This window comes from Aaosphaeria arxii (assembly GCF_010015735.1).
Source record: "Aaosphaeria arxii CBS 175.79 unplaced genomic scaffold BU24scaffold_9, whole genome shotgun sequence".
NCBI classification, from domain to species: Eukaryota; Fungi; Ascomycota; class Dothideomycetes; order Pleosporales; genus Aaosphaeria; species Aaosphaeria arxii.
In genome coordinates this window covers 1,503,552-1,519,203 of record NW_022983482.1, presented here as the reverse complement: position 1 = coordinate 1,519,203, position 15,652 = coordinate 1,503,552, and the positions used below count along the sequence as shown (strand labels likewise).

The following is a 15,652-nucleotide window of genomic DNA, read 5'->3' as shown; positions in this document are numbered from 1 at the left end:
TACTGCGTACCATACAGTGACTGTTTGCAATTATTGACTACAGCATTCATTTGACTACCGTAGGTACACAGGATGATTATCCATTCATCCTCGCCAGAAGATTGCTACAAACGGTACAAACGGATACAACAAGTAATACCTACCATCTACTCCGTACAAGCAAAAAGTACCTGTAATCTAAGTACTTAACCACTGTAGCCAGCGTCTTTCTTTCTCGCGCACGCGCCACCGTCCATCGTCCACCGTCCACCACGAGTTCCACGAGTTCACAAGTTCACGACACTCTCAACGCCCCGTCCCCCTCCCCCTCCCCCAAAAGAAAAGCCAAAACCCATTGACGGCCCAGCCCCGCCTTCAACCGCCCGTCAACTACTACGTCTCGTACAGTATTAGCACTCCGTACATCGTCGTCTTATTCCGATTCTTATTATTATTACTTGTACTTGTAAGGTAAGCTATTTTCGCTTCAGATCTTGGCCATGGCCTTCCATCAGTTAGATACCCGGCAGGGTCCCTTGAAACACCATACTACGCGCGTAGTAGGGCTCTGCTGACCCAGTGCGCCACCAACAGTTCTGGACGGCGAGAAACTGCCCTTCTATTGCTTCTTCAGTGAGCCAGCGCCATGCGCGCATGCAGCAAGATCAAGATCAACAGACTGGTATGAAGCCTGTCTATATTCTCCAGCAGTTGGGTTATACTCAAACTCAATACAAGGGGACTATCCGGTCCGGGCAGAACAGGACAAGACAGAACAGGACACACATGCACCAAATGTGTCGAAACCAACGTATGCACATTACATGCAATGGATGCATGTACACACATACCTTCCAAGTCGTCTTGGTTCAATGATGCTACTTCACTACTAAGGCCTGATTTCAGCATCGAGGTATCATGTGCATTCGTGTGTATTGTCGAGAGACTTCTTCTAACGTGGTATGTCTATCAAAGACGGTTACTTGCCCTGCCGGGAAGGAGGAGTCAGATCCATTATTGCGTGGAGCAACTGTGGCCTGAAACCGTCTATTTTCCATCTTGACATCGTCATCAACAACACCACCTTGCCTTTCTCATGATACATGTATTATGTATGCATCAGGAAGCGTGGTACGCATGGGTACAGACCTAGGTGACAGACTGTACGGTGTATTGTACTCATGAGTCGTACCGACTGTGTACCTGATTACCTAGGTATACAGTACACGGTTCACAGTACCCCGTACCTATCCTACGATCCCTACCTACGCAGAGGCTAGGTATGCTCACGGCGCTCACCCACATCTTCTTTCCTGGAACCCCAGTCCCTTTGCTCGAGTCTTGACCCCAAGGCTAGCCAGCTCTCGCGTGTGCACGTCCTGTACGTTGCATGCACGTCCTTGTCCTGTACTAAACGGTCGGTAGCTTGGCCCGCACAAGTTTGCAGGGTCTCAATCCTTCAAGGCACCGACCAGTCACCAGCCGTAGTCCCGGAAAATTGCTGTTGGAAACCCTTCACGCCTGTAGCTACCGGTCGGTAAGTTATTACTGGCGCGCTCAGATTCTCTATACCACTATATACCCCTCGACAGCACCACCCCGGACATGGCGCAGGGCCACCTCTCAAAGCAAGATCAATGTCAAAAGTCTGCCTTGCGAGCGTTCTTGCTCCTCAACTGTAAGGCTGCTATAAACACTTCAAGATTGTGCCAATCTGGGAATACAATCAATAGCTGTATGTTTACCCCCACTAGCGCTCCGGTCTCTCGACGCATGTCACCATCGATTCGTTGATCATGACCTTGGGGTCTCCAAAACAAAAACAATCGAAGACGACAACCATCTCACGAAGACTTAGGAATCGTCAAGATCAGAATCTGTCCGTTCAGCCTTCAGAGCCAGCTCACTTAAGGAATCATCGATCGCGCCGTGCCGCAACTCTGTCATCAACCCGCCACATATCTGGCAATTACCCTACCCAAGAACCTCAATCACCAGTCTGGCATGTAGCGGAGGACATCCATTCTATTCCACGTAGCAACACTCCGCTCCACTCCGGATCAGAACATAACCAGCCTTCCAACCTCCTCATCTCGCAATCTTTAGACCTCTCCACACTCCATTCGCCTCAACATTCGTCTTCCGAGCCACTGCCCGATTCGTCCTTGGTGAAACCTACCAGTTACGGACTTTCACCGACAGCTTCCCTGAACGCACTGCCCTCGTCAATAGACTCTACTACTGGTAGCCATCAAGTTGAGGAATTCGACTTCAGTCTGTCATCTCAACCTCAACCTCAATCCCTCCACCCACAGGACCCTACCGTTCAATTGCAAGATATGAGGTAAAGCGGACCGCAACAGGACTCTAAGACCGTAACTGACTCTGACAAGCACGTTGGACTTCATGATGCCTTCGCACTTTGGGGGACACTATCCCCTCCCGCCGCTTCATGGAAACAGCTATCCGGATATGAACACACCACCTTACCAGCAGTCTCGAACCTCAGAGCCTCCCACCTCGGCGCCTGATCCTTACGTTCCTTCGTACTCGACTAACTCAACTGTCCATGACGACCAACTGGCACAGGACTCGTACGCCGAGTCACGTACATCGCAGCCGCCGACATCAGAGCCATATGTTCCATCGACCTCGGATGCTTTTGTCACTTCGTATGCCTCTGGCCCCGCCGTCCAGGATGACCCAAGGAGATCTGGGGAGCTTCTCCCAAGCTTTCGTCCTGCAGCAGATACCCGCAGCCCTTACCAACAGTCTTTAGATCCGATTCGTGTCAGCGCAATTCCCAATCAGCTGTCGCCTCTCCATCCTGTTTCAGTCTCACATAGTTACACTTATCCTCCCATGAACGCAATACCAACATCGAACGTGAACGCGACACACTACTCGACGTAAGTGAAGAATCGAGCTGCACTTAGCAGTGTAAGGTTTTGGACTCGTCGCTGACTGATGTATTAGGACTTCCATCTACCCCCCGGCCTACCACGTTCATCCTGGGTACTCGTCCTCGCCACCCTACAATTCGTCGCTCGCTCCTCCAGTTGCTGGATCAACGCTACCGGCTTCCCCTTCTGCCCAGGGTACTGGCAATGCTGTGCGTGTTCTGAGTCCGCAACGGCAAAAGCCCCAGTGCTGGGACCACGGGTGCAACGGACGTGCATTTTCGACCTTCAGTAACCTGCTACGGCACCAGCGAGAGAAATCTGGCACGGCTGCCAAGGCTTATTGTCCACGATGCGGGGCGGAATTCACGCGGACGACTGCCAGGAACGGCCATATGGCCCATGAAAAGTGCAAACCACGACGGACTTCAGATTCGAGCTCCAACAAGTAAGCTGCGGACCGGAGCATACATGGCTCGGGCCCGCTAGCAGGCTCACGCAGTCACGATCTGGGCACATGGGCATTTACGTATCTCTAAAAAGGCGTTCAGAAAGAGAGGGTGCAGGTCAACCACCCCCGGACAATAATGGTTTTGTTCCAACGATGATGCGCAGCAAGACGCCATGGTACGAGGAGGAAGAGGAGGAGGAAACTTGTTTTCACTTTATGTTGCTACGTCAGCCATACAAGACTTAGGACCATGCATGAGGCCCGGCGTTTCCATTATTGCAGCGTTTTGCATACCCAATTTTATTCTTACTATTCTTATGTTCCTCTCCTACTGTGCTTGATTTCCTGTATACCGCTCGTCTGTCTTCTGAGTGGCTTTGATCGTGTAATCCTGAGGTGATCTTGAGATCTGACAAGGTGCGGGCTCAAGTGATAGAAACCATCACCCACCGGCTTGCGGCCCAGCGCCACTCGGAATACCCACTATCTGTTGTTGTAGGTACCCATTTCGTTCGTCTTCCTATTCTTCTATCGGCGGCGATGGATTATCTAGCTCTGATCACCCGCAAGGGTGCCGACGGGACGAATGAGAGAATGTTCTTTGAGGGACTGAACGATACGGGTTTGGGGAATAAGCCCGCGGAGGGTCCAGGGGGCCAGGGAAGGGAAGGGAAGGCGAGAGCGCAGGGTGAATAGATCTAGACTGAAAGGCAACTTTCCTGGTGCACTACTACAATCTACAAGTTACACAGTACAACCACTAGGAATAGTGGAACTGTGGAAGTTAGGACGGGTTTGGACGACCACGACCTGCTAGGCTGCTTACCCTGCGGGTTGCTAGGTAACGCTAGGCTTTCAGGACGCGATGAACGAATGGCCTGACAATCGACAAGATCGCTGAGAAACCGAGATTAATGTGGAGTGCCTTGCTCCGTCTTTGATTTTACACAGTACGTTGTGCGACCCGATGTTGTCATTGCCACAAGCAGAGAGTCTATCACTTCCTTTAGAGCCATGGGTTTGATTCAAACCCATCCACACAGTGTGTATCTGTACCTACGATCTGCTGTTGGAAGAGATGCGCATCTCCATCGCGTAATTCCTTTTTATGGGATCGTATGACATGGACGCTAAATGGCGCTACAGCATTACGGGTTCTTGGATTGCGATTCGTACTAATTACTTCTATTGTGTATACCGACTATTATTACTGAGTATAGGGTCCTCATCCTGTTTAGGAATGAGGGGACATGACATGCTATTTGTGATGAAAGAAGTCCTTTCCGTGGGTCATCTTGGGATCTCCGAGCACGAAGCAACATGGCAAAGTAGGAGTTGGCGGTATTTCCATGGTTTTATCCATGATCTACTCCGTGCATTGGTGCTCTCCCAATAAAGAAGCATTTCTGTCAATGTATGGAAAAATTGCATTGGGAAGCCATCTTGCAATTGATTGCACACAATGCTCATGTTGGTTCACATATGACGATGGGTTTCCAAATGCGAGCTGCCTCGTGGCTATGCTATTCAAGAGGAGAAGGGGGAAGATGGAGAGAAACGGGCACTGATTGACGGAAACGTCTGTGTTCGGTTACGCATTGCCGGACCAGCCTAAGATACTTGTAGATGCCTGCAGCCTGTCCAAGCGTGCTAGACTCGTCACTGGAGTAATGACAATGGATAGGTACCTAGGTACCTAGGTAGTTAGTATAATGTACTCGGTACATAGTCGAGGGACCAAGGGACGTGTGTAGTGGATAATGGGCATACCTACTGCCTACTGCGTAGATACTAAAAACGTTCCATGTGCACTAATTGAGGTAGTAATCTGCCTGGACAGCGTGGAAACGAAATCTCTCACCTCTCAAAGTCTCAACCAAGATCAGGTTCCCACTAACAACGATTGAACTATATTTACTCTCAATGAGGGTGGACCACTGGCTCGCCCACAACCACAAGGCCAGGCCAGGCCAGGCAAACTTGACCATGTGGGGCCAATGATCATCTTTCCACGACAGGTACTATATTATTGTCATTATTAGTATTGTCATTAGCACGGAGTATGATGATGAGTATTATTATTGTATTGTTGTTGTTGTTGTCCATAATACATTTGATGATATGGAGATGGAATCGGGCCTCTAAACCCATTGAAGTAGTGGACTGGGCGCAGTAGTCGCATATAGATAGTCGGCTGTAGGCTGTAGGCTGTAGGCTGTAGGTAGGTAGTCTGTTGTGTGTGTGTGTGTGTGTGTGTCTGTGTCCCCCCGTTGACATCTTCATAGCGCGCGTCGCCAACCTGCCCAACCGTGCCAACTAACTACTGCAGTCGACTCCATGCGAGTTGCTTACTCCATCGGGCAGGCGCGGTAAATTCTTCCCAAGCAAAGATTGGTGTAACCCGTGTAAATGAGATGGGGGCGAGTTGGGCGGGTGCGCCAACGCCCAGTTCATACTTCATGGTGGCCTCTTGTCTCATGTCGTGCCTTGCCTTGGTTGGATACTGCACGAAAAGAAAGCATTTACAGTGTCAATTTTTTATTTCTCACAATCATCTCTCCACACTATACATTATTGGTTTCACACATCATCACTGTCCATGTGATGACTGGCAGGGGAACGAATGCGCAAGAACTTGAGATGTGATGATAGGCTTGCGCCGTTTTAGTGCATTGGTGCTGAAAGATGCTCATTTCGCTGGCGGCTCGTGTCGTGTAGCGCACACAGTTCTCGTTTGTCTGCAAGCTTCGTATGTGAAGAAAGGACCAAAGCTTGAGCTTACGACCGTACGTTATTGGCTCACGTTGTCTCTCCTCAGTTCTACCCATCGTCATGTCTGCTGGACTGCATGGTCCGCCTGTCCACAAGCTGTATGGAGTAGTTCCGGGCACAACACAGCATTGCAATGCGTGGCCATAGCACCGATCGCGGGCCCTGGGGGCGTGACTCTGAGATACCTGTGACAGTATGACCCTGGGAGATCATCAGGTAGACCATATAAATCTCAGACACCAACAGTGGATGGCGATACAATGAGTGGCGCGGCTCTTGTTGAAAGACAGCCGTCCATATGCCATGGTCGACAATGTATGACTACATCCACCTAGAGGCCTCAGCGTGCTGCGTGCGTAGTGATAGTTTTGTATGGAGTGCTCCGTATAGTGCACAAACATCTACGTAGGTACGTAGCTACAGTAGATGTGATGTTGATGCTGGCATGGCATGATAGCATGATATGGCTACTGGTTGCTGGCAGACGGCCTGGCCTGGCCTTGTCTAGCGAATGCTACGCTAAGTACTTGTTGTAACTTGTAAGTAGAGCGCACCCAGACTAGCGATGCTTGCCTCTGCAACCTTTGGAGACCTTACCTACTGTGTAGGGACCAGGTGGCTATGTAAATTATATTCTGACTATGCACGCACTTGTACACAGTAGGTAGTATGTGCTGGACCGTGTACTGACATTGTCTAGCACGAGCAACTCAGGTAGCGTCAGCAATTGGACAATTGCACTACCTACCAATACGCCTACTTGGCACGTAATTACCACCGCATAACGTACGAGATTGTCTGTACTAGACCGCCCTTTTTGCCCCAAGCTGCAGCGGGCCGCAGCCAACGGAACGTCGGTGTATAAGCCGGTCATGCCAACCGCTCCTGGGTCCCTCCTGGGTCCTCCTGGGTGGTTGGATTAGATGCTGCGCCGCAGTCGAAAGAGAGTGCTTACCATGTACTGGTTCAACTGGCTTACCACCCGATATTTGCAGGGATACAGCAAACGAATTCGAGACGGGCGGCGGGGAAATCGGCTGGCGGGAAGGATGTTGAGGCATACACGGTACACCTGCTGTACATGCACCTACCGTGCACAATACTTGCAACGGGTGGAGGTTGGACGCAGGCTTCAGTAGGCGATCCAACCCAACAATCTCCTGCATCTACCGCATGTTCGATGCGCGGACGTCTGGACTCTGGACGCCTCTTCGGGCGAATCGTACAGAGTAGACCTGTGATCTGTAGCCTGTACAAGTAGGTAGGCGCGCAGTCGGCTATTATCCTATTCGTCTGTTCATACGTACGAAAGGTATTCCAAGGTCGCAATCACCTCCCCGCTAGTGCAGTAAGTGGTGTAAGTCTGCTGTGCGTAAAATGATAATTCGATGATGGTGCACCGTCCCGTTTTCCATCAACTACTGCGTCTGTGTGTCTGTGTTCGCGGAAAGGGACGGACACGCAGAGATGCATAGGGCTGCGTCTCGTGTCACAAAAGGCTTTCTCTGGTGTCCTCCATGGGCCATAGATGATGGCCTCGCAAAAGCTCTCGTCAACTTTGTCTTCTCTTGGACAGCATTCAAAGTCAAGTTTGGATTTCACCCATGTCGACCGGCGCAGAGAGGGTTCGGTTTGGGTATCGCAATCAACCGGCACACTGGCAGTGCACGCTGCCCTCCAAATATTGAACGCCGGTACGGTGGAATGGTATGTAGGATACCCCCCGTCTGCGTAACCGTCCCCTGCAGCTGCAGCAGCCAAGAACGACCCATCATTCGATGCGTGAGACTATAGCGGGATCAACACTATCGACGAGTCAAATGCAAGCATGGAGAATCTTGATAGTTGAAGCACTGTCCAATCGTGCCAAGATACTATGCCACCACTCAGTCTACAAACGCCAGCGTGATAAGTACGCAACTACTTGCATAGATACGATGTACAGCTATCCGTAGTCACGTATTGTAAGCTGAACTGTTTGTAGCCGTCTTGTGATGTGAAAATACTCAATGTCTTTTACCTTTCTATTGAAAGATGCCGGGCGGTGAGCATTGTGCGAGGGACTGCCTTAGAGAATATGTGCGTAGATGAACGAGTTACTGCATCCTAAGACATTATTATGCGTATGTATGATAATCTAATCGCACATGCTCTGAATAGACAGGTTGGTATGCAAGAAGCTTGTAATCCTACTCGTACCCAGAGAAAAAAAGGGCAGGACAGGTGATTCGAGTGTGGCCTACGGGGGTGCCAAAGAACGTTTTAACCTTAATTACTTTCGTGGGACGCTATAACCTGCAGTGACACCAACGCCGTCTGCCAGAATACCATTATCCAGCCCTGTGGACGCCGGGGACGCACGCAATCAAACATCACGGTAGTTTAGCAGCCTATTCGCGTCAGCGGCGCCACGCCTGGCCTCGCTCCCCGCCCCCTTGTCAGATCAACAATCGTGAACGGTCCTAATCTTGTTGGTTGTCACCGACACTTAGGCTAGAGGAACTTGCCACAACACGCCAAATCCAAAGAAGGGTGACAGCGCGGAAGGAAGGCATTGGCATGTTCTTCGAAGGCGGGAGGATTGACAGACTATTGCGCTTGCGGATCCTCCACCAAAGCCTCCGTGGATTGCATCTTGCTTCACGCATTAACGCACACACAATCCTGGGGATTACATGTCCCAAGCAGGACCGCTGGTCCTACGGTACTAGGTTGTCGACATTCGGTAAGACAGCCTCGTGGTTCGAAAACCCAACACTGTGGCACTTGCTCTCAAGCATTGCTGTTGTTCGACTGCCATGCAAGTGGCTTCCAAGGAAAACGTGGGCCGACCGATGACCTCCCTTCTCTCTGCAGCTGCTGCATATCTGCAAGTACTACTCCATACAAGTACTGTGTACATACATACCTGCACTTGTAGGTAGTGAGACACTCGCTTCTCAGGCGAGGTGGTGATTAGGGCAACGGTACAACCAGCTCTGTGGACGCTCTGGGAAGTCGGTCGAGGTGCATCCTTTCCTTGTTGATACTTTTGCATCAGACGCATTGGACTGACTCTTTTCCCCCATGATGGTGGGGATTAGCAAGCTACTTGCCCAATGGTCATCGCAAAGAAGAATCGGACATGCACCGTGTCCGGGGTTCTGGACGCATTGGCAGTGTGCTCAGCCTTCGTCGGGTGATTACCTGCAAGCAGTAAACCGACACCGTCGGAGTCGGATCTCTGAGCCTCGTCCCCCTCTTCCATCGCTACAGCCCTTTCGGAGGTATATCGTATAATACATACGCATTTATTAGTCATCGGTTTCGATTAATTTGTGTCTCGCCTTGCGGTCATCCAGAGTAAAGCACTTACTATGTAATGTGCAGCCTGAATCAGATGGTCGAGTACGTTTGCCCAACGATTATTGCAAGGCGGAATCTCACATTCTATTGCAAGGGTCAGCAACGTTTCAAGCCACGACTGTTCATCGCAATTTTCTCATTTCAACATCAAATCCAGATTTAGCACATTCACGACCTCGCCTAGTTACCTTGTGGTCTTGTTGCTCACTATTGGAGTCATATGTCATCTGCCGTGAATGATTCATGATGAGATGCAGTTACCCCAGGAGCTGTCAGCGACGCTTCTGGCTTTGCTACGCGCCTCGTTAGTGCCTACCTAGATGAAAAGGAAAGAGACCAGTAGTGTTCTGAGCCGCCGTGGCAACCATCGTGCAGCAGGTTTCGGGGAGACCGAAGTGACACTGCATGTATGAAACCCATCTGCCGTTCATGGGTCGGCCAGTACAGTCATTGGGTCGAAGATGAGAACCCCAGCTGAGATTCCTAAAGCTGAGCATAGCGTGTTCAAAACGTGATCATGAACTTACTCTAAGACGCAGTCCATAGAGGACGCATTGCCTTTGCTTGTATGATGATGGCACGTAGACGTATCCATAACAATCGATCTAACATGAGGACTGATATGTGTTCCCAATGCTGCACCGAGACAGTCCCATACTGTCTTTGAACAGTTGCAAATAGCTCGAATGGATCTGGGACAAGATTGAGCATTTTCCATGCTTGGCTAACAGCAAGGTGACTGTTAGCATTTTGAGAACATTAGGCAGTACGACTCACGCGATTGTTGACGGTATGAGTCAAAGAAAACGTGCCAGTGAACATAGTTTTATACTCCGTGGTAGAGGTATGGTAGAAAGAAAGATAGGTCTGCGTCGAGGTTTCTGCGGGAGGATTGGATCCTTCCGAGCTTCATGATCCTACAAACTCGGGGCTAGGGATTTCTTTCATTCCTCTGGTGATTATGGTAGTTCTGACGAATTGATTATGTACATGTCGCAAATAGTTGGCCAGTGAAATGCAGGATGTTTGGTGTTTGGGTGCGCGAGCTTTTGGTTTTACATACTTCAGGTAGGTACCTAGATGCTCAGAAGCTGCCAGTGCACTTAGCACTGGTGGGCACAGCAGCAATCCAAACGCAACCATGCAATCTGGGTCAAAATACTCCAAAAGAGTAATCATTGGAAGGAAAGGCCTAGCTAGGTCTCGTCACGGAACGTATGTGAATCATTGTTCTGCTGTTGCTCAGATGGCATACCTACCTGTGACTCCATTCCCTTTCTTTGAATGGGGGAGCTCGGACCAACCCATCGTGTCTGACTCCAACCTATGAGCCTGAGATACCTCATAACATCGAACTGCCCATCACCTCCACCACCATTTCACTTTTTACTGTCTACCGCTGACTACGCCTGATCCTCATTCCACATTACTTCTTCTATTCGAACATCAAGACCATCATATCGATTCCTCTCACCATGGGTATCATCGGTCATTAAGACGCGGAGGCATATACCTTCGCACGTCAGGGCGAACCATCTCCCAGTATCTACAACCACTCTCGCCAAAATGCCGCCCATAAAGTCTTGTATGCTCCAGGCTTACGAACCGTTTACTGAAATTCGGTCATTTATCGAACGAACATCTACGAATCCCGCCGATCCATATCCTTAATCCTATCGACATTTCTTCGAACGAATCGCGAATCCTGAAAGACATTTGTAACATAGCACAGATGGCCTCCATTTTCACATTTGATCCCGACCCGCCACGGGTCTCGTCTCCATGGGCGACGCCTCCTCCAGGCGTACGGTCCCACCTTCCAGTCATCCACGATCCTACAATATCTACCGGAACACCGCAAAGAAGTACACCAGTGTCCGGTGCTTTGGATGTAGTGGGCATTGACAGATTGGAGCCAGAGCCCCAAGAAGGCCCGACAGAGTATAAATTACATCTACTCCTAAGAAAGAGGAGATCTTTCATACGTACATCGACAGGTCGACAGGTCTCCGGTTCCCTCCGACGTACAGATATTACTGGTGCCTCTTCTTCCAGCCGTTCCAACATTGAAAACATAGGACCCATGCCTCAGGCCTCCACTTCTGAATCACGACAGCACCGTCTTGAACAATTGACTACTCAGCTCCGGTGGAGATTGAAGCAGTCATGCTCGGTTCATATTCCCTCGAATACCAACCATGTACTACCTCATTTCTTCGATGCAGCAAACCCAAACTCACAGACCCTTCTTCAGCGGCTCCCGCCTGATCTTGAAGATACTAAAGGTGCTCTGTATGAAATAGGTGTAGCCGACGATGGTACATTTGTAGGCTTGGCCGAAGACGAGATGGCGGAGAGTCTTAACACTCTCCGCGCAATGGCGTCTAGTCTTGGGTGCAATGTGACTGTGCAGAGGATGGTTGAGGTAGGCGATTGCGAATGGGTGGAAGATGCCTATCCTCAAGACTCCGTGCCAATGCAAGTCAAGCGTGGAAAGTTATGGGTGGCCGAAGCGCTCGTTCGCCCGGGTCAACCGTCCAATGGAACAGAACATGCTCCACCGAACCGCCCTACTGAACAATTACGTGTATCACTCACAGGTTCCACGGGCTCTGGTAAATCCAGTTTGCTGGGTAGTTTAACCACAGGCACATTAGACAATGGCCGAGGAAGCAGCCGGCTAAGCCTTTTGCGACATAGACATGAGATTGCATCTGGGATGACGAGTTCCATCACTCAAGAACTGGTAGGTTACTACGATGCGTTTGAACCAGATGGAACAAGTGCAGGTTCCCATATTGTCAACTACGGCTCAGGGGATGTTTCTTCATGGGTCGAAATTCACGCAAAGGCTAATGGTGGGCGACTGGTCTTCCTTTCTGATTCTGCCGGGCATCCGCGCTTTCATCGGACTACTGTCCGTGGTGTCGTTGGCTGGGATCCGCATTGGACGTTAGTATGCATCCCTGCAGACAATCCAGAAGACTCCATAGGAAGAGTTGGTACGCCACCTCTTTCTCAAGATTCACCTAGTACAGCGACAGGGGATGTGGATCTTTCGCATACTCACTTACAACTCTGCCTGAATTTACAACTGCCTTTGGTTCTACTCATCACAAAATACGATCTTGCCACCAAGGGCGGGCTTAAGCAAATGTTATCCAAGGCACTATCAGCCATCAAGGCTGCTGGAAGAACGCCTTGTATCATTCGCAAACCTTCTACCATATCCTCGGGAAGAGATCTAAATACCATCACCGCGAGCGATTTCCAGGAAGTCAGCGAGCTTGCTAACCAGCTGAAGTTGGCACCCGTTGGAATAGTCCCTATTCTGCTGACGAGCTCTGTGAACGGCACAGGTATCAATACACTACATGCCTTTCTACGAGATCTCCCGTTGCCTGACGATCTCGGGAACCGCCCTGGTGTGACAGACACGCTTTTCCACATCGAAGACGTCTATGGTAATCAGCTCGCAAACTCTAGGCATGCTTCGAGTACGTCTGCGTCTTCAGAACAATCCGTTATAATAGGTGGACACCTCCGTCACGGCACACTGAGGATTGATGATGAGCTCCTCCTTGGCCCTTACCCATTCGATTCAAGCCCCGACGATAGTGATGGTGGAAGCGCTCGAGGGACCACTCCTCCTACACGCTCTAATAAGGTCTCTCCTATCCCAACATCCCGTTCCTTTCCAGGGGCACTCAATAGAGGGGCATTACGCTCTGGTTCATATCATAATGATCGACGCTCAGAGTGGCGGCGCGTACGTGTCACCTCCTTGCGAAACCTGCGATTGCCCGTACAGAGTTTGCAAGCAGGTCAGGTCGGGACCATAGGAATAGCACCCATCGATATGGCTATTGTAAGCCCGGCAATTGTGAGGATCCGAAAAGGCATGGTACTATCAAAGGGCGAGCCAAAAGGCTCCAAAGTGATCGAGGTAATTTTTTCAGGGGATGATGCAAGAGCAGTCGGAACACTGAGCGTGGGCTCTGCTGTGGTAATTTACGTGGCTAGTGTGAGGGCATCTGCAAAAGTTATATCTGTTGCGGCTGACACGAGATATAACATGAGTACGTCCGTGACCGAGCTAGAAGATGATGAAATCGACGCTTTTGGTTTTGGTTTCGGCGGTGAAGACGAGGACAATGATGGAAAGTCTGAAAGGAAACCCGCATCAGCGGCCGCTACGGTCACGTTCCAATTCATCGCTTCAAAGGAGTTTGTCGAAGATGAAGCGAAGGTCCTAGTTCTACCTGGTGGTGGTCCTGGATTGTTCGGAAGCACAGAACGAGGAGAGAAGGGTATCGCCGCCCTGGAAGGATTCGTGGGCCGCGTCATTGAAATGTATTAGATATTTCAGTACATTGCACCCGTTTCACATTGGGTGTACACGACACACTTTCTTGTCGTACTATGATTGAATATAGTCGAGTAGGTTGACAAAGTGCATGGCATATAATACAGAAATAGATCAGAACTAGAGGTTTTGTCGTACATATTGCTCAGGATTACACATAATGAGAAAAGCATGCTCAAAACGTGAACCCAGCTATGTGCTATGAACTTGTCGTGCTATTTTTTATTCCATCATTTGCATAGTGGCCAAATTGAGTGAAAGGTACCGTGGAGACGGTGAGGTCAGATACTCATTCATATATGCCTTGAATATGGGTATAAAGTATTGCTCGGTAGTAATTGTTGAAAGCACTGCTCAGCTGGATTGTTGGGAATTGAGCTTTTGCAGGCACAATGAATCTATCGCATGCACTAAGGGTAATTTCATACGGCTGCTAGAGTCTATACTGTACCCTTTGGATGAGAGTAGCTTTATTCATGGTAGTATGTAATCAAGGTATTCGTGCTACAAATCGGCCATGTGTTTGATGTATATAGAATCCATTCTTTGATAATCACTCCTACTTGCCTAACCAAGCAAAAGATGTCCGAACAGAGTCCTAACCCAACTTTTCGATTGTTTGTATAGTTCAAATTATCATTTGGCCACAACTGGGTGTCTCAGTGGAGCATTCATGGGCTGTGTTACTCTCTTGGAAAAGCTTCGATTCGTTACACGGCCTTGCCATCACTGTTCTGGTGGGGCATCCGTCAATGGCACATACTGCACGCCGAAGAGTTTCTTCCTTTCCACAGTTCCATCCTCTTTCTTATCAATAACGTAGATGTGTTGCGACCATTCCTCCTCCACTGGTACAAAGAGCCGGCCCGGGGCCTTCAATTGGTCTGTCAACTCTTGGTGATGCTCTGCGGCTGCTGCACCGACATGTATGGCATCGTATGGAGCACCTTCGTTCCACCCCTTCCGACCATCCGCCTTGACAAACTTCACTCGCCCCGATTCAAGGAGAGACTTGCCGTGATCCGACTTTCGCATGTTGGAAGATGCAAGATCCACTAGAGGTTGAATATGATCTACCCCAATGGTCGTTCCATTTGGTGACACAAGCTCAGCGAGAACAGCCGTGAGATACCCACTACCGGACCCAATGTCTAACACCTTCGCCCCGGGGTGAAGGTAAGGAAGAAGGGACTCACATGCTGAAGCATGCATGTGCGGGGCAGAGATAGTCGCCCGATGACCGATAGGTTGAGGAGAGTCCTCGTAGGGTGACGATGGAGCATAATGAGCACGATCAACCTGTTCACGGGGTCATTATAAGCACTCATCTCATTAGACAAGTTTGGAAATATGAATGGTACCTTTAGCATGGCATTCTTCACTCTATCAGATTCAATGAGGCCATGGTTTTTGAGGTTTGAGATAAGCGCCTCGTTTGTGGGTCCTGAGCTGCGCCAGGCCATCTTGAAACCCCTCGTTCCCACGGGAGAACTTAGCCAGCCGCGAATGGGGTGGAGGATAGTGCTCGCGAAAGGCAACACGGCGATTGTAGTAGAGCAGCTATGAGGAACTTGGTTAAGGTGGGGTAGGGTTCCCTTCCGTTGTAGGCAAGAATTATGGATATCTGCCTAAGCCTTACTTAGGACGATGAAGAGGTATGGTGCAGAAAGTCTTTGCACTCGTAATGTTCTCTAAGGGTGGATCGCCATTCATGAGGGGGAAATACATTGAGCAAACGTCATGGGAAGCTCTTTATGTAACGAACATTCGATAGGGCTGAATCCGGGGTAGCTCGCACAGACCATGCGCTAACCAGCCTGCACTTTATGTGTGGACCCT

The 15,652-nt window shown here is 49.8% G+C and overlaps 5 protein-coding genes across 5 annotated transcripts; 3 read left to right on the top strand and 2 right to left on the bottom strand.

The window, feature by feature from the left end:
* The first annotated feature begins 32 nt into the window (after positions 1–32).
* Positions 33–634, top strand: BU24DRAFT_288971 (uncharacterized protein). The gene is made up of 3 exons (XM_033522809.1): positions 33–132; positions 199–450; positions 574–634. The coding sequence occupies exons 1-2, from the start codon at positions 73–75 to the stop codon at positions 391–393; spliced, it is 255 nt and encodes an 84-aa protein (XP_033380115.1). The 5' UTR covers positions 33–72; the 3' UTR covers positions 394–450; positions 574–634.
* A 1,445-nt stretch (positions 635–2,079) lies between these two features.
* On the top strand, positions 2,080–3,417 carry BU24DRAFT_288966 (uncharacterized protein). Its single transcript, XM_033522808.1, has 2 exons — positions 2,080–2,888; positions 2,956–3,417. The coding sequence occupies exons 1-2, from the start codon at positions 2,386–2,388 to the stop codon at positions 3,329–3,331; spliced, it is 879 nt and encodes a 292-aa protein (XP_033380114.1). The 5' UTR covers positions 2,080–2,385; the 3' UTR covers positions 3,332–3,417.
* A 3,177-nt stretch (positions 3,418–6,594) lies between these two features.
* Positions 6,595–7,418, bottom strand: BU24DRAFT_288931 (uncharacterized protein). The gene is made up of 2 exons (XM_033522807.1): positions 7,058–7,418; positions 6,595–7,008 (listed from the first exon to the last, which is right to left on the bottom strand). Exons 1-2 carry the CDS (start codon positions 7,266–7,268, stop codon positions 6,731–6,733), a joined length of 489 nt encoding a protein of 162 aa, XP_033380113.1. The 5' UTR covers positions 7,269–7,418; the 3' UTR covers positions 6,595–6,730.
* Positions 7,419–10,807: 3,389 nt separating this feature from the next.
* On the top strand, positions 10,808–13,979 carry BU24DRAFT_426871 (uncharacterized protein). Its single transcript, XM_033529074.1, has one exon. It carries the CDS (start codon positions 11,180–11,182, stop codon positions 13,805–13,807), a length of 2,628 nt encoding a protein of 875 aa, XP_033380112.1. The 5' UTR covers positions 10,808–11,179; the 3' UTR covers positions 13,808–13,979.
* Positions 13,980–14,265: 286 nt separating this feature from the next.
* BU24DRAFT_377226 (protein-L-isoaspartate O-methyltransferas-like protein) lies at positions 14,266–15,545 on the bottom strand. The gene is made up of 2 exons (XM_033524640.1): positions 15,175–15,545; positions 14,266–15,112 (listed from the first exon to the last, which is right to left on the bottom strand). Exons 1-2 carry the CDS (start codon positions 15,274–15,276, stop codon positions 14,540–14,542), a joined length of 675 nt encoding a protein of 224 aa, XP_033380111.1. The 5' UTR covers positions 15,277–15,545; the 3' UTR covers positions 14,266–14,539.
* Positions 15,546–15,652: the final 107 nt, after the last annotated feature.